This window comes from Protomyctophum parallelum (genome assembly GCF_964188405.1).
Source record: "Protomyctophum parallelum genome assembly, chromosome: 23".
In the NCBI taxonomy this organism is placed as follows: Eukaryota; Metazoa; Chordata; class Actinopteri; order Myctophiformes; family Myctophidae; genus Protomyctophum; species Protomyctophum parallelum.
The window spans coordinates 15,409,871-15,433,444 of NC_139715.1; the positions used below are offsets into that span (position 1 = coordinate 15,409,871).

Consider the following 23,574-nt stretch of genomic DNA (forward strand, 5'->3'; position numbering starts at 1 on the left):
AGTGATCCTAGTGTAACACAAAATAATGGCCCAGTCATGAATCCAGTAGCCTACTGTGTGAAAAGAGGAGTTCAACGTGCAATTATGGGCACTAGATTTGCCCGTAAACCTCAAGTTTAGCAGGCATATACATACAGTAATATACGGTATATACAGGTGTGATGGTACAATTCGGTTTGTTGGAAAGTTAAACGGGAGTTATTCCTGTAATTAATATACACACGTAGGCCTATTCCATGCTTTTTGCGCAGTGGTGTTTAATTTAACAAGTTTGTTAGAGCAGTTGAAATGAACAGAACATACCAGTGATGTTATTATCTATTCTCCTTCTCCTTTCTGTTTGTCGTTTCCGAGTGCTGGGTGCTGAGTAGGAACAGTGTGGCTCCAATCCGTGTCTAGCATAGGCTACTCAGTGCACCTGTCACAGCTAGTGCACAGTACACCCAGTGCTGTGCTTTTCAAGCCCGCCACCAAGTGGTCAAAAATAATATGTCATGTGTATGTCGTCACATGCACACCATATTAGAGGATTTTCTAAATATGGATAAAAATAAATAAATAAATATATATATATATATATATATATATATATATATATAAAACAAAATGGATGCACCTGGGACGTATCCTCAGTGATGTATCCTGAGGTCAACTGGGTTTCGGGTCTCTCAACATCATACGTCCCAGTAGCTACCCTCAATCAGTCCCACTAGGGAAAAACCAGGGGCACACAATCCGTTGGAACTACTCCAGAACTACTCTGCCAGGGCTGGGAGGTACACTTCTGGCACATGGAGGGACTAGGGTCTGTGGGTTGTCTCCTGGCCGGGCCCCTCCTACGTCTCACCAGGTCCACTCCTGCTCTCACCAGGAGTAGAGCGAGGACCTGTCCGTTGAACCAGAGTCCCAGTTATATATAAAAAATAAATAAATAAAATCAGTGCATCTAGTCTTAACGTCCCTGGCAATTAAACTGTTTTAACAGTATGCAGAATGGGTACATTTTAAAAGTAAGCTCTATAGAGCGTCGCAGTCCCTCCCCCTTTCAAAACAACGAACGGCCCAGGAAATGAAAACGCAATGCATTTCCCCATAGGCAGTTCTTATTTAATTTATTTAAAGACCTTTTAAGCGTTGTACGAAGCCAACTCTTGTCGTGACAAATCATGACAACACACAATATTTTGGACCAAACAAATAATTACAAAGAAGAAAAACAACCAAAAAAAGTGTTGTAACCTGCCGTTTCTTTCTTCTTTGTAATTATTTGTTTGGTCCAAAATATTGTGTGTGTTGTCATGATTTGTCACGACAAGAGTTGGCTTCGTACGACGCTTAAAAGGTCTTTAAATAAATTAAATAAGAACTGCCTATGGGGAAATGCATTGCGTTTTCATTTCCTGGGCCACTCGTTGTTCTGAAAGGGGGAGGGACTGCGACGCTCTATACAAAAACTTTTACTGTGGACGACACAATCAAATCCGAATCTGGGTTGCACAGTTTGTTGAACTTCGTTGACATTAAGGAAGTATTTAGACAGGTATATGGGTAGCTTGATGGTGTAGCGAATCTTGTGGACCAGGCCCATAGCAAGATGCTGTACTCTGTCGTCAACCCTAAGCCATTCCAGCCTGTCAAAGTGGGCAGGGGTGAGGTGGGTTCGGGGAGTGAGGCAAGTAGTAGCCTGACCAGCTTGTTTTGGGAAGTCTGGAACTTTTGAGGTGCTGTGGTACTGTACCGAGAGGTGCATGCATAGTCGAAGAAACCTTGTACAAGGAGGGCCCCTGTTAGGGTCTTCAAGATGTTTTTGTTGACCAGTGAGGAGATCCTGTATGTATAGGAATCTTGTTTAATTATAACAAAAAAATTATATTTATTTATATATATATATATATATATATATATATATATAACCAAAAATGTATAACTTTTACAATTAATATAAAAATGTACAGTATATGCTTTATCTGATTTCTGATCCATTCCTGCAGCCATAAACAGCTTTTAGTAAACAAATAATTATGGCTTTATACCGGTGTGTGGAAAAAGGAACACAAAATTAACAGCTAAATTAATGACAACCAAATCTCAATATGGATTAAGAGATACAATATTAAGATTTTATTTATAAGTCATCGACAGTTTCTCAGCTCTTCTTCAACAAAGCGCCTTCCCTGTTCATCTCGAGTGGAAATTATTTCACTGTATACAACAAGCATCAATAACTTAAATACAGGAAGAGACAACCCCACGTACGTGTGTGCATTTATGTGTGCGTGTGAAGGGTGTTCTGGGGGGTCCTAGGGGGGGGGTTCCAGGGGGTCCCCAGCTAAATGATAGCTTGGAACCAAATGGACCCTTATGGGTCTGTAACTCTGAGAGTGTACAAATGGAACCAAATAATCTGGTTCTATTTGTACTCTCTCAGAGTTAAAATAACATTGATTTTACGATATAAACACACCCTGGGTGTGTTATAATTTTAGGAGTATATCCACATACATGTTTGTCAGCTGTGTGCATGTATCTTATTTATGTCCCACATGTCTATGTTTAAATGTGTGCGTGTGTGTGTGTGTGGGGATTCAGCAGATGGATGGCTCATCGATGGAGTCTGCTCCTTCCGTAAGTGCCTTCACACATTTTGCCATCGTCTGGGAAGCCCTGCTGATGGAGTCTAGATAGAGAGAGACACGAAGGACAACACAGAGCACAATGAAAAGAAGGTTCAAAGAAGAAAACACACGAGAGATATATAACCTGGGGGTTATTATTGATTCAGAATTGAATTTCAATGCGCATATTAACCAGGCTACCAAGACTGCCTTCTTTCATCTTAGAAACATGAGGCCTATCTGTCTTTAAATGTTGCAAAAACGTTGGTCCACGCTTTTGTCAACTCGATTATTGTAATGCCCTCCTCTCAGGCCTGTCAAAGAAATCATCGGACAGACGTCAACTTGTTCAAAATGCGGCTGCTAGGGTTTTAACTAAAACTAAGATGAGAGATCATATTACTCCAGTTTTAGCCTCACTACATTGGCCCCCGGTGGTTTTTAGGATTTATTTTAAATTTATTTTACTTGTTTATAGAGCCCTAAATGGTCTTGCACCTTCTTACCTCTGTGACTGCCTACCTAGATATGTTCCAAACCGCCCCCCTCAGGTCCTCCACTAAGTGCCTAAAAATGTCTACCAAAAATAATATGGTGAGGCAGCTTTCTGCTTCTACAGGCCAACAGCCTGGAATAAACTCCCATTCCAGCTCAGACATTTTTAAAGCTCAACTCAAGACTCACCTCTTCACTCTTGCTTTTAGTTGAGTATTCAATATCTGTGTTTCTACTCTGTTCTGACTGATTTGCTGCATGTTATATTTTTCTTTCTTCTATGTTTCATGTCCTTTCCCTTGTTTTACTGTTTTACCTGCTTGCTTGTGTTGTATTGCTATTTTTATGTTCTGCCCTGTGAAGCACTTTGAGCTGCATTTATGTATGAAAGGTGCTATATTAAAAGTTTATTTTCATTAAGAGAGAGCGAGGAAAAGTTTGATTGTTTCACACACACACACACACACACACACACACACACACACACACACACACACACACACACACACACACACACACACACACACACACACACACACACACACCTGTCATGTAGAAGTCCTTGGCTGTGAGCTGAGGAGGTACTAAAGGAGCTGTTAGGAGAGACTGATTCACCGCCTGAGAGGGAGAGAGAGATTTCTTGTATTATTTTAAAAACACTTTAAACATTTTAAAATTGTGAATCATAATTCCACTGTTTTAAAGGATGAGCAGTGGCTCAGGATGGGCAGTGGCTCAGGATGTAGTGGAAGTAGTTGCTTCAGTTGAAACTAAGCATAAAAAGTAAATGACTTGCCGTAGATATGCAAGTGTATACAGCATGTTAAATGTGTCTTTGTTTACCCCTGAGAGTTCGTTGGCCTGTTTGAAGTAGTTGGCCTCTTCTACGTCATCGTAGCGCACGAGGTTGGGAGACACCTCTGCAAGCCTGGCCCTCACCTCGTCTAAGTTGTCATACGGCAGGGTCACACCAGCCAGCTGCACACACACACACACACACACACACACGCACGCACGCACGCACACACACACACACACACACACACACGGTTGGATTACTATACAGTTTTAGAAGACATTTCATTTGTGCATTTGAACGAGAACAAACATTTGTTGGAACAATGGTTTGGAAAGCACAGGTTAAAAGTACAACAACACTATTGCCAAACTCTTTGTTGACTGAGGATGTCTGAATTAGGAGCAAAAACTATTATTTGTTTAATGATTAGTTTAATTAGATTAGTGGAATGAGAAAAGTATTACAATGACATTTTTGTGATCAAATTGTAAATGTCTGGTCATATAACATGACGAGCATTCACCTCAATCAAATAATCTCAAATACGATCGACAGATCAAATGATTAATAATCCTTAGTTTCAGCAAGGGGAGCAACGGTTAACCCAACTAATCGATTTAGGCCCAGGCTACACGTATATGGATTATTTTAAACAGATATTTTGTACTCCTTATATAAAAAAAAGACTCCTAAGAAAATAATCGATAGTTGCAGGCCGAGGAAGTATTCAGTGTGGAGGGTTTTCGTGTTCTCCTCACCTCTGAAATGGCCCTGAGGATCTTCCAGTCCTCGCGGGCCATCCCCGGGGCGGTGACGGCCACGCGGGTCTGCTGGCTGCGGCCCTCCGTGTTCACGTACGTGCCGGTCTTCTCTGTGTAGGCGGAGCCCGGGAGGACGATGTCAGCCATGGGCGCGCCCACGTCACCGTGGTGACCTGGAGTTAAAAGAGGAGCAAAAAGGAAGCAGTTTTTGTGATGCAAACAACAAACATTATACAACAGGTCGTTTAGAGGAAGCAATCTGATTGGTTGAAACCGCTTTCTAGCCGTGCTTAAACTACGATAATGGCACGGCTAATCAAAACAAAGAATTCAGCCGTGCTTTTCTCTCAAGAGCGCAGCAGACTCGGTGGCTAGGCTAGCTAGTTTCTTGGGACATTTGTGGTCGTAGTGGCTACATCTGTCATTGAAAAAGTTCCGAAAGGTATCGCAGAAGAACACCCTCTCATGTAATATTGCTTAATTATAAATAGAAGGGACTCGGACCTGAGCATGTTGTTACACGCCCTCTTTTTCCTGGATGAATACAATAAATGTATAATAATATGTGGGAACGCGTTTGTGTTAACGATGGCGAACCGAGGCTTTCTCACATCCCTAAACACGTGAAAACACTCTAGCTGATCCACACGAAACCCACTATTAGAACACACGTGCATCGTTTCAGGTCTTTCAACAGTGAATATTCCACCAAGTGATCAAAAGACGTACAGAACCAAACCGCTCATGTTTTAGACATTAAAACGTCCAGGACTGCAGCTTTAACGACAGCAGGGGTGGGAAACTTTGAAGATGGAAAGGGCCACTATCGTTCCACACTCACTCCAGAGGGCCACATTGCATATACTGCCATAGCAAAAATAGTCGATCTACAAGTTCAAAACATGTCGCACTGCAACGCGTTTTGAGCTTGTAGATCTGCTATATTTTAATTGAAATCCTAAATTATATATATTTTTGCAATTCTTGAATTGGAATCTTGAAAAGTAAAATTTTTATTTAATTTCAAATGCATTTATGTTAACTTTATGATAAATACAATGGACATAAAAACAGCTGAAATCAATAATATATCAGTATTCCGATATTAACCTGTTGGGGCAGCATTATGTGAAGGTGGCCGCCAGTTGCCCATGTATGAACTACATGTAAGCACGTACCCTGGTAGATGATCAGGCTGTCTTTGGGCAGGTCAGCTCTGGTGATACATCCTGCGTCCGCTCCCAGCAGAAACAGAACTTTGGGAGGGTTCTTCCTGATGGCCTCCACGCCGGCCTTGTAGCCCAGGTCCAATGCCGCGACTTGACTGGCCACCCTGGTGACGGACAGACACACGTCAGGAAATCAGAACTGGAAGTGACAGTGCTGTTGAAAATGCAGCACTGAGGTAGAGAATATCATATTATATTCATTTATCACATTCCCAGCCTTTATTTGCCCCTGGGTGAGGGGAGTGAAAAGATTATGATGAACTTGCGCCAGATCATTGGTTCTCAAAGTGGGGTCCGGGGACCCTCAGGGGTCCTTGAGGCAGTTCCAGGGGGGCCCCAGCTATATGATAGTTTGGAAAACAAATGGGCCCTTATGGGTCTGTAACGCTCAAATCAATTCTCCTGATACGGTATGTCTCGCAAAAACAAAAAGCCATTTTAGTATGAACATCTTGTGGAAAGGAGGGACACCCGCACACCGCCACTTGCTAGGTTCAGAGCATTTATTTAAGAAGCAACGTTTCGGTCTTGCAACCTTCCTCAGCCTGAGGAATAAAATAAATAAATGTTCTGAACCTAGCAAGTGGCGGTGTGCGGGTGTCCCTCCTTTCCAGATTGTATATGCCTCGTCATCATCGCACCTGCTCCAAATGACCTACCGGGTGTGCGGAAGTCATCTCTCTAAGTATGAACATCGGGTCACGGTCGGGTCCAATATTTAGTTCAGTGACCATGGAGTTAAGGCATGGTTCAGAAGCTGTGATCACGTTCACTCTCCCATTGTAAATGAATAGACTCCAACCTGCTTCCCGTCTCCTAAAAAGGAGGCATGTGCCCACGTCACGCAAGATACAGGAATTAAACCGGAGTCTTGCTATTTCCGCCTTGGACTATGGCTGGTTGCTATGGCTGATGATGCCACAATTCACATCGGAGGAAAACAGCCACCTTCGGACAGCTCACAGAATGGCCACATTGTCATGGTCGTCCTTGCGGAATGATGTGTACCTGTGTAGGACGTTGAGGACCTTCCAGCCTTCCTCCACTCCACTGCTGGCCCTGGCGTTCTGGGCGATGGTGGACACGGTGCCCCAAATGGCCGCGCTGTCGTCTCTCTGCAGGGCCGAGCTTCCCACCAGCACCACGGGACGCTTGGCTGAGGACAGGACCTGACATGCAACGCACACAGCAGAGGGAGCAGTGAGACACAATTTAGAATCTCTGCAAATAACCTTTGTTTGCACCGTGTTGCGTTTTTTTAATATCCAAACTCGTTCCAAAAAACCAATGTTGGATTATTTAGGGACCAAATCCACTTTGTGCCTCGTCTGTCAATTGTTATTTCCCTGTGAATAGCTGGCTGGCAGCTGAACGTGAGACGCACGTGCATGCATTGGAAGACATTGGAATCGTTCACGGTTTATTATTGTCACACACATCGCACACCACTAGCCAGATTTATAAGTTGTGCGCTGGTGTCATGCACCTTAAATAGCTGTATCTACAAGGTCAAGGAGATGTAGATTTTGGGTGCTCGACACAGCACCAAGACGTTTAGGATGGACAGACAAGACACAAGAGTCACGGAGTAAGTCCATTCTGGATTCTGGGAGACAACCATGCTTCCACTTTCTGTAAAAGTGGGTGGGTTCTAAATGGACCTTTACAGGTCCGTAACTGTGAGAGCATGTAAATGGAACTAAATCCTTTACGGTTCCAACATGTGTACGCTCTCACAGCTATAAGGGGTCCTCGAAGTGTGAGAACCACTGGACTGTATTTTTCTGCGTGTGTCCATTCATTACCTTGTTGAACGGGTGTGTTCCATTAGCCAACTCCTGCAGAACGGAGGACTCCTCTCCCAGATGGTCGTATGTGTAGCTGAGGTCCACCTCCCGACCCACCAGGGCCACACGCAGCTCGTTGTGAAGCCAACTAATGGACGGAGAGACAAAGAGAGACACACACAGAGAGAGAGAGGCATATATCAGCGATCTCAGCCTGTGGTTATGACGCCCTATTACCGTCCGTGCTAAACCCCTTATCCCTAAACTTCTTTGGCTTTTTGACTATTTTGAAAAACATGTCTGAATACTGCAAATAGCCGATCTACAAGCTCACAGTGTGTTGATGTAGAGTAGATCTGATGAAAACAGGGCCCTCAGTTTATTGGTGATCTGATTAATGAATTAATCGGCCCATTGGTTAATTTGCTCCCCGACCATGACATAACTGTCAGGCTTCTTGTAATCCTCAACAGGGAGAGAAGATCTTTCCAAGACAGGTCATTTAGCAACGCAACTGAAAAAGCCTTAGAACGCACAGTAAGAAAAACCTAGCATGTTTTTGTTTGTTTTTTGTTGTTGAAAAACCTTAGTTAAAACACGTTTGAAGCAATAAAGTAAAAACTAAATTCAAAAGAGGCGCAATTAAGTATTCTAGGGCAGTGGTTTTCAACCAGTGGTCCTTGAAGGGAATCCAGGTGGTCGCCAGTTAAATGATGGATAGTTGGGTCACCAAATGGACCCTTCTATATCTTTAAGTCCATGAGAGCGTCAAATGAAACCAATTATTGTTAAACATCTGCATTACTTAACTTACCGGTACAATAAGTCTACATGCACAATTAGTTGCTGCAGAATAATAGTTATTTTGATTAACGCTTGCCTGTTATCTCTCCTATCGTACCAACATCAATACAGGATGGAATTATGGACAAAATCGTTTCCAAAACATTTCAAGTCTTGGGTCTCAGAGGCTAAATGTCATCAAATGCTGATCCTTGGCTCAAATGCTGAATAAATAACAGGCCTTGATACAAAAAGGGGTTGAAAACCACTGTTCTAGGGAGTAGGGAGTCCGTGTGTGTGTGTGTGTGTGTGTGTGTGTGTGTGTGTGTGTGTGTGTGTGTGTGTGAGTGTGTGTTACCTCTTGCGGATGCGTGCATTGAACAGCGGGGCCTCATAGCGTGGGTTGCTTCCTATCAGCAGTAACAGGTCAGAGTCTTCTATGCCAGCGATGCCAGTGTTCAGCAGGTAGTTGGAGCGCAAGTCAGTTCTGTGTGAAGACAGGAGAACGCAGAGTACCGTACGGTCAGTGGGATTATTACACGGCCTGGTCGAATGCTTCATTCTGATTGGTCAATCGCCGAATTCAGCGGTTGTGTTATATCTGGATAATGGCCGCTCCGCTCTATAACAGACCGATGTCTAATCAAACGCTCGGAGCACCTGGCTGCAGCTGCTGGGCTGCTTTGATGTTATGCTGCACCCAACATGACAGCCATGTATTGTAAACTAACACACAATGTCATTTAAGTAAACGACATGCTTTCAGGAATGTTTTTAAAAACATTCGAAGCGAGAAATAGACATGCTCTATACCCGAAAATGTATTCCATTTGATCAACACTCACTTCCTTGTTTCCAAGGCGACTCATTGCATCGGCGGGGTCAACTTGGAATACTTTCATTACCGTGAGCTAGGGATGGGTCCGATTAATCGATTATCGTTGATAGGACCCGAAATCGATTATGAAAATTAATAATCGATAATCGTTATTTTTTTTATTTTTTCTGTTTTTTTTTTAAAATGAAAATCAGTTGGAAAGGCAATATTGTCATCCAAACAGGACAGGGCTATAGGCCTACCAAAGTGTGCCTGGGATGTGTCTGTGTAGCTGCATGACTGAGAGGAGTGTGAGTGGAGATTGATTCCAATCAAGATACAGGTTTGGAGGATTTAGCAGGTGTTTGGAATTTACCTAATCAGGCCTAGGCTGGGGTTGCTATGGTGATCAATTGGATCAACAGTGGTCCAGGGACCACCAGTGGTCCTCATTTAAAAGATGGAGTTAGTAACCAAATGGACCCTTATTAACTCTCAAGAGTTACAATTATTGTTAATCAACTACATCAGGGGTTCCCAAACTTTTTTGACTTAGGTACCCCTTGGGGGGAAGATTTTTTTTATTTGTAGGGTTCATAAAAAAAAAAAAAAAAAAAAAGTTAAACCCCCCCCCCCCCCAAACGATTAATCGATTAATCGTTAATATTGAATTATACAAATCGATTTTCATTTTGGACACATTTACACATCCCTACCGTGAGCAAGATAATACTTTGTTTTGTTGTCACTTTTGGGTAAATTTATTAATTTGTGTATTAAATTGCAGATTTGTGTGTGAAGCAGGCATGTTTTTTTCCCCCATTCTCTCTCTTTCTCTCTCACACACACACACACACACACACTCTATCTCTCTCTCTTACCCTGCCCCAGCCATGGGGAACAGCTCCTCGGTACAGAGGTTGTCTGAGTTGAGTCTGTTGAGGAGGTCTTTGAGTGAGACCAGAGCCTCTGCATCCACCATGCCTCCTGCTATGGCAGCCACCTCACTGCCCTGGACGCCTTGCAACTGAACACACACACACGCACTTGTCAGTACATTTATCCCATAGGAAGAGGCAACTATCGACACGTATCAACAAAGGGAATCTACCAACGCGCCTCAAGCCTGGAGCGGCCAGTCCGGTGCATCATAGGAAATGTAAGCCTTTTTATTTAGGTGCTAGTATAATGTAAAAATAAATGACTAACGTTTCGACCTATATGGTCTTCATCAGAGTCGGCCCATCAACACATATCAACTTGGGTGTCCTAGACATGAAAATGTTTGAGAACCACTGGTCTAGTTCAAAACATCCCAATCCACCAGTGATGTAAACAGGTTTTCAATGTAATGGATCCCTAGACCCAGGGGTGGTCTTTTAGATGGGTCCCCGGGACATTTCATGAGTCCTACTTCAACAACGTTAGAGTACAGTACTGAGTACAGTATTGCATCCCAGGACCCCCAGAGGGTGACATTATTTCTCAATTTAGTGAGTCTAAGGATGCATCACTGATCCATAGTGAGTAGAAGAGGAAGAGTAGTAAAGAACAGACTCGTAGACCCAGGGAGGGAGGGAGGGAGGGACAGACGGACGGACGTACCACTCCGGCCACGCGCGTGAGGACATCCTCCCAGGTGGTGGTTTTAAGCTGGCCCGAGTGGTCCTTCACCATCGGTAGGGTCAATCTCTGTCTCTTGAGGCCGTCGTATGCAAACCTTAGGGACACACACAGAATTGCGTGAAAAAGGTTGGCTACATAAATATAAAAATGATTGGGAGTTAATTCTGAATGTGTGAGAGAGAGAGAGAGAGATACCTGGTCTTGTCAGAGATCCATTCTTCGTTGACGTCCTCGTTGAGCCTGGGCAGGACCCTCATGACCTCTCCTCCCCTGGTGCTCACCACGATGTTACTGCCCACTGCATCCAGCACGTCGATGGACTCCGTTTTCCTGCACACACACACACACACACACACACACACACACACACACACACACACACACACACACACACACACACACACACACACACACACACACACACACACACACACACACACACACACACACACACACACACACACACACACACACACACACACACACACACACACACACACACACACACACACACACACACACACACACACACACACACACACACACGATTAGCTTCAGGGGCCATCCAGACGAGGACGTATTTTGAGTAAGCAAGTATTTAGCCCCTTTATCTGCCCTTTTTGCCACACGGAGACGGTGTTTTGGGGGACCCTCGCCCCCTCCAAACTAACCAGTGTTAATGGTTTATTTCACCATAACCACTTACATATAAGTATCAGCTATTTTATATTTGCACAGAATGCTATAGATAGATAGAGTTTTTATTAAAGTGTCCTACATCATAAGATGTCCAGCCCGCACGGGCTTACAAGACACTCACAAAATTGTGCATATATAATGATACATATACACAAATAGACAGTTACTCATGGATACATCGTTCTCCAACGTAACTGCCATGCCTTCTCTATGAATTTTTCAAATAAAACGTTTCTTAAATCATGGTATAGTGGACAACAGAAAACAAAATGAAACTCATCCTCTACAACTCCCAGGTCACAAAGAGCACACAGTCGCTGCTCCTCAGGAATGCCAGTATATCTGCCCACCTCAACTGCCAGAGGTAAAGCACCAGATCTTAACTGGGCACAGAGGGACCTCTGTCCTCTTTTTTAATTAAATGCAACATAAGGTTCAGTCATGTAGTCCTCTTTGAATTGAATATAACTTTTTTCACAATGTCCACCCCCTCCAATGTCCACCCTTATGCTGATGTAACATTGACAGTTTATATTTGATTTGATTAGCCTACTAATGAGTGACCGGTGCTGCCACTTTTGGAGCGTGGCTGAGGATGTCTGTTGGAGAGTGTGAGTTGACTCCACGGTGCTTGTACACAATGTACAGTCCAGCGCAGTACATTCTCATCAGACATGATATTTTGCTAAAGTGTAAGCTTTTTTTATACTACAGCTTTCTCTTGAAAACGAGCAGTTTACCGGTCTCGTGTACCGGTATACAGCATACATAATTAACATAACTGTTTGTTTGTTTGTTTTTAATTTATTGTTATGTGATATGGATCTCCCTGGGTCTGAAATAAAGCATTGATTGACTGATTGATTGAAGGCGTAGGTAGGGCTTGGAGGTGAGCGCTAGTTACCTGGTCTCCCATGGGCGGGCCGTGAAGTCACCTGGAATGTCTTTGTGTTAGTCTAGTTTTAGTCAACTAAATGTCATAAGATTTTAGTCGACTAAATCTACAGTTGATTTAGTTGACTAAAATGCATTTTGGTGGGCCTTGATGCCGTCGTAATACCAGTTTTTACTTTTTACACTTTCTGAAAATAGCCGATCTCCAAGCTCACGACGTGAGCTTGTAGTTCTGCTATTTTCAGCATGAAACCAAGTGTAAAATTACTTATACTGGATCTCTTGTCCACTAGTCCCTTCCTAACATTTTAGTCTAGTTCTTATTTGTTGACAAAATTGTCAGTATATTTAGTCTTCATAGATAGCACCATAGCTTGGTTTTCATTTAGTTTCTATTTAGTTTTCACCTGTGAAAAAAGGTAGTCGACGAACATTCTTCGTCTTACTTTTAGTCGACGAAATCAACACCGTTGGAGGTGAGTGCTAGTTACCTGGTCTCCCATGGGCGGGCGGTGAAGGCGTAGGGCTTGGACGTGAGCGCTCCGACGGGACACACGTCGATGACGTTGCCGGACAGTTCCGACATGAACATCTTCTCCACGTAGGTCCCGATCTGCAGGTTGTTTCCCCGGCCCGTCGTTCCCAGGTCCTCCACTCCCGCGATTTCGCTGGCAAAACTGGTAAAAGTCAAAGTGACGGAATTTAATTAGGGACGAGGCTCTCTTACAATGAAGTTTAGAAGGAAATCATTCTTCAACTAAGGTCAAATTCTCACCTAATACTTCGGTAGACTCAGATCCGTAAGGGCGGGGAATTGGGATTCTTGCATATTTAATTGGCTGCGGTTTGCCTTCACACTGTCATTCGCAGCAATTGGAAACGCAGCAGGGGGGACCATTATCAATGTGTTCCATTCATAAACTATAGCCTACACAGTGAAATCTATGGTGATAAAATTACACTCATAACGTGCATGTGTCGTGCCGTCTGGGACCCCCCCCCCCCCCTATCTCTCTCTACGCACGCAGCCGCCACACACTGTTCTTTTGGGCATGGAGGCACAGCGCTGCATGAGCGCACTGATATAACTCCCCAGTCCCACACAGTGACAGCACTCCATGTTTACGGCACGCACAGACAGACAGACAGACAGAATATTATGTAGGCTATAATACACTGCAGTGTTTTTATGTGTTTTCTTAAGCAATTGATTAATGTACACGTCCTCATTTAGATCAGGGCTTCAGTCTCCTTATTCGACCACGTCTATCCACAGTAACGGGACATCTTTGCGCTGCGTAAAATATGCCTTCTCCGTCTCCAACTGTGTTCAGCTACTCACCCGCCACATTATGTTTGCTTCATTTCCTTTATTTACTGCGGATTGCATTCACACCTGCACCGAATCGTAGTCAAGTGCGATTCGAAGCGAAGCGAAACCCACGTTTTTGGGCAGAGTAAAATGTGGTTATTTGCTGCGCATTAGGATTCGAATGAGCCTTCACACCTGCCAAACGAAGCGCACTTTCTGACAATGCGCAGCAGGATTCGTTTTAATCGCAGCAAAGCTCTCTGGTATGAATGTGACCTTAGTCAGCACATACAGTACCACTGTCCAAAATTCCATGTATGTGTTTATCAGATGTGATCTACAAGCTTACATCATGTCACTTCGTGACATATTGTAAGCTTGTAGATCTGTGTCTGTGTCTGTTGACATTTTTCAACATGGAAACGATTGACAATTATGCCAAAATAATTGCGATTGTCTGAAATAATTGTGATAAGGTGATTATCCAATAATTGGGACAGGCCTACTGATACACTGCCAGTTGTGTTTAATGGAGCGCCCAGCCTGAACCTGGGTCTCCATGGCGGGGGGGAAATGTGTAGTTCAATATTGAAGGGAATCAAAATCTTTGGCATTCCCAAAGCGAGAGAGGTGTTAATTTAAAAAAAATATTTATTTTCTCTGTCTCATTTACACTTATACTGACCACTTATACTGACCAGAAACAGCGCGTGCACTGAATGCAGTTATACTGACCGGACACAGCGTGTGCACTGAATGCAGTTATACTGACCAGACACAGCGTGTGCAATGAATGCAGTTATACTGACCGGACACAGTGTGTGCACTGAATGCAGTTATACTGACCGGACACAGCGCGTGCACTGAATGCAGTTATACTGACCGGACACAGTGTGTGCACTGAATGCAGTTATACTGACCGGACACAGCGTGTGCACTCAATGCAGTTATACTGACCGGACACAGCGTGTGCACTGAATGCAGTTATACTGACCGGACACAGCGTGTGCACTGAATGCAGTTATACTGACCGGACACAGTGTGTGCACTGAATGCAGTTATACTGACCGGACACAGCGCGTGCACTGAATGCAGCGTGTCATGATGGTCTTGATGAGCGGACCGATGTTCTTGTCCTCCACAGCTCTCTTGCCCTCTGTGAAACGACTGCGGTCTGCGCCGAACTGCATCGACTGGTCCTGGGAACGCACAAGGTGGAGAAGGCTGTTAGCAGTGCAGTCAGTGGCTGGTATTGCTGAGGAATATGTCCCACCCTTTTCACGTTCCAACAGGTGGAATTTTTGCAAAACACATTTTTGGAACAAAATGCCTCAAATCACCCAATTGCCATAAGAACCCTTTTCACATTGGCCTATTACAGCGCCATACGTGTCATGGCAGAGGCTCATGATGCTGCCATGGGTGGAGAGAGCTAACTGAATAGTTGGATAATATCGGATACCTCTGTGACCGCGGTTTTCATGATTCTTCTGAAAAAAACTCCTTGGTAAATAAATGGTAAATGGTGCATTTATATAGCGCCTATCCAAGGTGCTTTACATAGATTGTGCATTACATTCACCCACTCACACACATAATGACACATTCATACACCGATGGCAGTAGGAAACCATGCAAGGCACCAACCAGCACATCAGGAGCAATTAGGGGTTCAGTGTCTTGCTCAGGGACACTTCGACACTAACTCTGGGGGAGCCCGGGTTCGAACTGGCAACCTTGCGGTTGCCATCCGGCCACTCTAACCCTGAGCCAACCACCGCCTCCTTGTGCTAAAAACGGACATAGCCGTCATAACAAATGTGATGAGGTCACCATTTAACAGAGTGACCTTATATGACATATATCCCACACCAATTCCTGTGATTACCTGCAGGTCACACTCCCCTCCCTGGTCACAGATGGGACAGTCCAGTGGATGGTTGGCCAACAGGAACTCCATCACCCCCTCTCTGACTCCGCACAGACAGACGTAAGCCAAGGTAAAGTATACAAATCACAGTACCACATTTGAGATGACAAGAACCACATAAACACAAATCCGCCCATTCTAAGGCTCGCTTGGCTTTAGTGGAACGGAATAAACCAGGCTGTACAGACCAGGATTTAACAACCCTGGTTTTGGCTTAAATCCAAGTTTCATGAAATAGGCCCCAGGTTAAGTGACATTGTTGATGTGTTGGAGTCGGTGTGTTTACCTGGCTTTGCGTGTTTTGTCTGAGTTGGTAAGGATGTTCCATCCCTTCATCACTGGCATGGCGCAGGCTGCCACTGGCTGGAAGACACACAAGCGGGCATGCACACACATACACACATGCACACGCACACACACACACACACACACAGTGTGAGTTACTAATATATTATGGTAAAAAGATAACACCAGAGACAGACATTCAAAAACTGCCATGCTACAAAATATGAAGACAATATTGACTTGAGCTTTATCCCTGGCTACGTTTATATGGACAAAGTATACAGTGTTCTAACCTGATTGCAGCTTAAAATGTGCAATGTGCTTACTGCAAGTGGTTATACATTACAATAAAGATCTATTGGGATGTTTTCACTGGTATAAAAACAAATATGTCGTTAGATTAATTGGAAAGCAACGGAAGGGGAAAATAATCATCGCTAGCTGCAGCCGCCCTACCTTCAACCTTTTATTAAAGATGCTTGGGGTGCATTTCAAAATATCTAGTGAATGCTGAAGCCAGGTCAGATGTGTGCAGCTACCTTTATAAAAAGGTCATATCTAGTGAATGCTGAAGCCAGGTCAGATGCGTGCAGCTACCTTTGGGGCTCTCTCGATCTCCACCAGACACATCCTGCAGTTTCCAGCTACAGAGAGTCTTTCATGATAACAGAACCTTGGAATCTGGACTCCCATCTTCTCACAGGCCTAAGAGAGCGAGCACACGCACACGCACACACAGTAAAAAAAGTTGTTGTACACGGGTGCAGTACGTTGTTCAGACTAGTCATTGGTCCGACAAACGACAACCCACCTCATCCCCTAACCACAAGCACGGGAGCAGACGCTAGTCCGACATGCGTCCTAATGCTCCGTTGGAATTACATGCGGTCCCCGTTGTACACTGCCCTTTTTTCTTCTAATTATTTGTTCGGCCCCAAAAAAAGATCTTTATAAATTATTGTCATGATTTGTCAACACGGCTGTTGGCTTTGTCCGAGGCTTACAGGTCTTTAAATAAATACGTTTTGAAACGTCTAATGGGAAAATGAATGGGGAATTATCTTCCGGTGCCCTCGCAGAGGAAGGGACTGCGACACTCTATAGCGCTTCGTTTAAAAAAGAAAAGTAAGAGATGACGATGTTTCCGTCATTCTAAAACCTGTGTTGCTGCAGCCTGTTACATACATGCAGCCGACAAGTTGAACAAATAACAGATTGACCTTTGCTTTAATGAAATATCCTAGACCATTCATGTTTCATGGTGGCAGATGCTTCTGAACATGCTAGTTTGACCACTTCAAATACTCAGTCATCTCAAAATAACTAATGACTGAAAATAGTTGATCTACAAGCTCACAACACGTCGCAGCGCGACGTGTTGTGAGCTTGTAGATCTGCTATTTTGAGTGCACGGCACGCTTCCATAGAAGCCGGCTTCCTAAATGACTGGTGAGGACTGAGAACTTGAATCCATGACGGGTCTATCCGTTTACCTGCAACACAGTGGTCCCTGGCTCCACCTCCACGGCCTTCCCATCCACAAACACTTCCACCAGGTTACTGGCGGCACGCACCGGGACACGCACTGCAATATGGTGAACACAGTGACACAGCATTTCACTTGTATGGCATTATAAAAATGAGTCAGACAGAAGAACAATCTAAATGGTGTAGACCCCGGAATCCATATCTATGGGATAGGATGTCACCTTGGATGTTTGTCTGTCAACAAAACTAAGTGTCAGTCAACTACCATGCACACCGCACACACACACACACACCTTTCCAATCCCTCCCACAAACTCTCGATAAGTAGTATTTACAACAAACAGAGTCACTCACCACTGTTGGACGGAGACAGGCTGCTCTTGGTTGCTCCGGCCAGAGCTCGGCCAACGGCGGGCAAACGCAGCATGATGCTGTAAGGAGACCACAAAAGCAAGTACATTGCAGTTAGACAGACATGGGAGGATCTATTATTTATGTGACTTTTAACGTGATCAGGACGGGAAACCCTTAAAAATAGCAGATCTACAAGCTCATAGCGTGGCAATCGGTGCTGCGCTATGAGCTTGTAGATCTGCTACTGTAGATCTGCCATTTTGAAAAATCGTGAAAACATGCACATGTTTTTTAACAATATATTCTTTCACAGCAAACATTTTTAACTCAAATATTTGCTTTTTTGAGATGGGGATCCGTGGCCAATTACATACAATTCTGGGGGTCCTTGACATGAAAATGATGAAATAGGTTGAGAACCACCGATATAGAAACAATTTAGAAGTCACAATTTAGAAGGCATTTGTAGAATCAGTTCTCAGGTCTAAATGGGTTAAATACACTGAAAGGTCCTCAACGTCAAATGACTCGATCGTGATCGTCAATTTACCCGATCTGGAGAAACCGACCTTTTATACCATTTCAAGTGGTATAAAGGTCAATCAGATTCATAGTATAATATCGTTTTGCATCTTTGTGACAGGCCTAAATATTCTCCCCTTCCTCCCCACACACAAACAGGAACAGTTTTGACGTGGGTTTTGACATATAATAATGATAATAATAATGATAATAATTTTGGAAATATTCAATACGCACAAGATCGGTATCGGCCGATCCGATCGTCCGAACAACAATTTGGTGATCGGGATCGGTCCAAAAATCCTTACCGGAGCACCTCTAATTCCAAAACAAGCAACGGTCCACTTCAACATCCATATTGAGTAGGTTAGTTAAATCAATCCTCGTGACCGCCCTGGGACAAGTTTAAGCTCTACAGAGTACATATGTAACTAGTAATCAAACACCAGTGGGCCGCATATATGCCAATCATAAGTTAACTGAGAGTATCTGATAACATAATTTCCTTGGCAAATGTCCCAACTGCCTGGCTGTAGCCCTACAACATGAATAAACTTATGAACAGTGGGTTCCAGGGGGTCCCCATCTAAATGGTACCCTTGGAACCCTTGGCTTACAACGTACACGTCTGTATCTCTGAGAGTGAACAAATAAGGGTCCATTTGGTTCCATTTTGTACCCTCTCAGAGTCAAATTAACATTAGCATTTTATTTGACAGTGTAGATTGGGTGCCAGAGATTAATCAACTTGTAAAGCAACCGTGGGTCCTTTAAATTAATTAAATTACTGCACATCCATGGGTTAGTTAGCCATGGTTCACAACATGACGCTCGTATACTTTTTTTTTTTTTTTTAAGATATTTTTTTGCGGCTTACGCCTTTTATTGATTTTTGAAGGGACAGACAGTAGGCTGACAGGAAACGGGAGAGAGATGGGGGGATGACATGCAGTAAAGGCCGTGTCGGGTCCGGGAGTCGAACCCGCGGCACACTGCGACTGGATTACCAGTCCGGTGCCCAGACCGTTACGCTACGGCCTGGGCCACGCTCGTATACTTGACGATGATTATGACAGGGATGCACCGAAAGGGAAATTCTTGGCCGAAACCGAATACCGAATATAGGAAACAGTTGGCCGAAAACCGAATATAATTAATATTGTATATCTTTTTTCCTACCATTGCTGTCATGGCCGTACCTTAAAGCTACCTGATTCATGGAAAAATAAATGGTTATGGCAAAACTTAACTTAAATAATAATCACTATTATGGGTTCATAAAACATTTATTCAGCTCTTTTGAATGCATTAATTGCATACACTATTCGGTGATATATTTTCTGCCTATTGGGGCTGAAACCGAATATGCCGAAAATGCATTTTTAGCCATTTTCTGACGAATATCTTCTGCGGCCGAATATTCGGTGCATCAGGACTGTCATAATCATCGTCAATGATCGCCATGAAACATGACTGACATAATGACATGTCATGACTCAGGTATAATCCATGGGTATGATTATGGCTATTAATATAGCTCATAGCTCAATGCCTATGACAGTGCTGTCAACAACAACAGAGGACTTATTGCAGACCCGGGCCATGGTGCGTGGCCAGTGCTCCTTCTGCATTGTCAAAAATCCCAAATAACACAATAAACTGTTCTCGGAATGAAAATACTTTTTTTTATGGTGTGGAGGAATAGGGTGACGATATTACATTAATACAGTGGTTCTAAACCAGTGGTCCGGCGACCACTAGTGGTCCTTGAGGGGGCTCCAAGTGGTCCCCAGCTAAATGATGGAGAGTTGGGAACCAAATAGAACCTTATTAGATCTTTAACTCTGGAGAGTATCAAGAGTTAAATTATTGTTGAACACCTGCATTTTTCTACTTAATTTACAAAAAGCATGGAATTGTGGACAAAATCTTATCCAATGACAAAACAATCTATAGTTTTGGGTCTGAGAGGCTAAATCTCATCAAATGGTGGTCCGTAGCTTTAAATGCTGAATAAATAATGGTCCTTGACATGAAATAGGTTGAAAACCACTGTATTAATATATTAACATGTCATATTTATCCTATAGCTCAGTCCTTGAGGGAGTTTCAGGGGGTCCCCAGCTAAATGATAGCCGGTATAGGAAATTAGGTGTACATTTGTACACTCTCAGAGTTACAGACCTTTACATTTTACATTTAAGTACAGTACTTAAATGTACTGTACATTTGGAACCAAATTTGTACACTCAAGAGTTAAATTAACATTGATTATACAATATAAATTGGGGTCTCAAGAGATAGAAATGCCATGAAATGGGGGTCCGTACTCCGTAGACTAATGCATGTCAAACTGGGGGTCCTTGAAATAGAAATGGTTGGGAATCACTGCTATAAGCCGTAACAATCTTCTCTATTGTGGGGTTCCTGGCATATGTTTTCAAATGGGGGCCCGCGGGGCTAATAAGTGTCAATTTGGGGGGGTCCTTGACATGAAAAAGTTTGGGAACCAGTGCTCTAGCTCAGTCATAACATCATAATATTTCGTGCTGCGCAGCATGCTAGCAGGCTAAGATTATTCAAGGACACCGTACAGTTAGCTGTCGACTGGCCGGTCAAACGCGACCCTTTCCTCCGGTAGTCTTTTTCAACACAAGCCATTTGCAGTGCTATCATTTCTAACATCTTAAAGAATGTGTTGTTTTCTTACCGTGTCGCTATTTGGCCTTCTGGACCAGAACAGCGCTGATATTTACTGCAACAAACAAAAACACCAGCTAGTATGGCGAATACAGCGGAAGTTAGTCAATGGAAACACACACGTACTTCCGGTAAAAGCATGTCTCAATAAAATAAAAGCTCAAATTTAATCACGTTATTAATAAATAATAAATTGTGTGTGTGTGTGTGTGTGTGTGTGTGTGTGTGTGTGTGTGTGTGTGTGTGTGTGTGTGTGTGTGTGTGTGTGTGTGTGTGTGTGTGTGTGTGTGTGTGTGTGTGTGTGTGTGTGTGTGTGTGTGAGTGACTGTGTGTGTGTGTGTGTGTGTGTGTGTGTGTGTGTGTGTGTGTGTGTGTGCGTGCGCACGCGCGTGCATGTGTGCGTGTGTGTGCGTGTGTCAGTGTGTTCTTTATAATGTTTCTACAATGTCAAGTAGTCAAAACTAAAGAAAATAACATCTTGAGTCTTTCATAATATATGATTTCTTTTAAGCAGAATTTATGGTTCACAAACAACTCAAGTTGTTAAAAATTTTAAATGTTAAAAAACTTAAAAATAACTTTCAGAACTAAAGCAGTTGGGGGGGAATCCAGTTTATTGTCTTTCATATTTTAGAAAAATAAAATAACAAGTAGGCCTACATGGAATATAATATGATACACAATCAATGCTCATATCGGCATAGTTATAGACCGATTCCGTACCGGTTTCATGGTTGCAGCCTACGTATTTCCTGTAGGCGGACTCGACATAGCTGCGGGAGTAAAACCCTCACCAGGCGCACCTCTTCCACTACAGTGAACGGCAGAGTGACTGATGTTAGTTTGCCTCAAACTTTACTCCTTTACCTGCTTTTTTACTAACACTAACATTACAAAGATGCCCAGAACATCGAGATGAACCTGTGTAGTTTATGGCTGCTCCAACAGTAGTGGCAACATAAAAAAAAAAAAAAAACGGAATGTCTAATATCCACCTCGGTGGCGGAGACCAGAGCCATTGAGTAATGGTTGAGACAAAGCAGTGAAGGGTCCTGAAAGATACGTAATTTCAGTCTTACCCAATACCCAATCTTTCTGTTTTATGAACACAAGGCTGCTGTATTTTATACCTCATACTAAGCATTTAAAGTATGAGGTATAAAGTACAGCAGCAGCCTTGTGTTAATAAACAGAAAGATTTGGTATTGCGTTATGTATCTTTCACTGCTTTGTCTCAACCATTACTCAATGGCTCTGGTCTCCGCCACAGCGGTGGATATTAGACATTCCGTTTTTTTTATTTTTTTATGTTGCCACTACTGTTGGAGCAGCCATAAACTACACAGGTTCATCTCGATGTTCTGGGCATCTTTGTAATGTTAGTGTTAGTAAAAAAGCAGGTAAAGGAGTAAAGTTTGAGGCAAACTAACATCAGTCACTCTGCCGTTCACTGTAGTGGAAGAGGTGCGCCTGGTGAGGGTTTTACTCCCGCAGCTATGTCGAGTCCGCCTACAGGAAATACGTAGGCTGCGACCATGAAACCGGTACGGAATCGGTCTATAGGCTAGGCTCACACACGCACAAAACAGATCCTAGACCTATCCTTTTCATATCAAGGCCCATTATTTATTCTGCATTTGAGCCACAGACCACCATGGAGTATAGACGAATAACAATCTAAGTCCACACAATTAATTAATAAATTATGGATAAACATAAGGGATGTATATCCACGGATATCCCAAGCCGTGGGGCGAGCCGTCCTGTACTATATTTTCACCTGTACTTTGAGATTTTTTCTGTAGGCCTACTTTTAAACAGAGAGAGAGAGGGGGGAGGAGGAGGTAAAGTGTCTAGTTATAGTGAGAGTTGAGGGGGCCCAAGGGGGGTCATCAGCCTTTTGTTTGAGTGTGCTGGGTCGTTACTACAACAACAACAACAACAACAGATCCACCTGTTGGTGGCGCTGTAACTGGCCAATGTGAAAAGGGTGGGATATATTCCTCAGCCTAGTATGAAAGTCTGTGAAAGATTCCACATAAATTGCACACTGCCTTCATGATTTGAGTCATTTTCAAAAATCCACCTGTTGGTGGCGCTCCTGTTCTCCTGTTGAAGTAGACCACTGGCCTATGAAATAATGCAGCACCAATGTGAACTTCCTTTTGTGTTGTTTATTTAAAGAAAACATGTACAAAGGCAATTTAAATAAATGTAAGCCACTTTAGCATATTTAATATAACAGAAATGCAATTAATATACGTGTAAATGGCTCAATTGAATAACAACATTGCTGTAATTTGCATTAGTTGAGTCCCAGTTTCAATGTATTGATTTATAAACAGTATGCAGAATGAGTACATTTAATTCAAACAAAAGTACAACTCAATACAAAAACTGTGGACACTATGATGAAACATTACACTTGTTTACAATAAGGCCCACCATTTTCAATTCATCAGAACATTTAGAGACTTA

The 23,574-nt window shown here is 43.2% G+C and overlaps 1 protein-coding gene across 1 annotated transcript; it reads right to left on the bottom strand.

Moving 5' to 3' along the window:
- Positions 1–2,092: 2,092 nt before the first annotated feature.
- ndufs1 (NADH:ubiquinone oxidoreductase core subunit S1) lies at positions 2,093–21,197 on the bottom strand. The gene is made up of 19 exons (XM_083758641.1): positions 21,107–21,197; positions 17,875–17,951; positions 17,526–17,617; positions 16,630–16,737; positions 16,034–16,110; positions 15,706–15,787; positions 14,886–15,016; positions 12,997–13,182; positions 11,108–11,242; positions 10,892–11,006; positions 10,168–10,313; positions 8,828–8,956; positions 7,705–7,834; positions 6,908–7,068; positions 5,849–6,003; positions 4,668–4,843; positions 3,954–4,088; positions 3,656–3,728; positions 2,093–2,677 (listed from the first exon to the last, which is right to left on the bottom strand). Exons 2-19 carry the CDS (start codon positions 17,945–17,947, stop codon positions 2,586–2,588), a joined length of 2,196 nt encoding a protein of 731 aa, XP_083614767.1. The 5' UTR covers positions 17,948–17,951; positions 21,107–21,197; the 3' UTR covers positions 2,093–2,585.
- Between the last annotated feature and the right edge of the window lie 2,377 nt (positions 21,198–23,574).

Bases quoted from the DNA above. Each gene is read 5' to 3' on its own strand.
- ndufs1 (XM_083758641.1), bottom strand. From the start codon at position 17,947: ATGCTGCGTTTGCCCGCCGTTGGCCGAGCTCTGGCCGGAGCAACCAAG. The intron at 13,183-14,885 runs GTCAGTATAACT...GACTTTTACCAG, and splicing joins CAGTGCACGCGCTGTGTCCG to TTTTGCCAGCGAAATCGCGG. The intron at 7,835-8,827 runs GTAACACACACT...TCCGTCCATTAG, and splicing joins AATGCACGCATCCGCAAGAG to TTGGCTTCACAACGAGCTGC.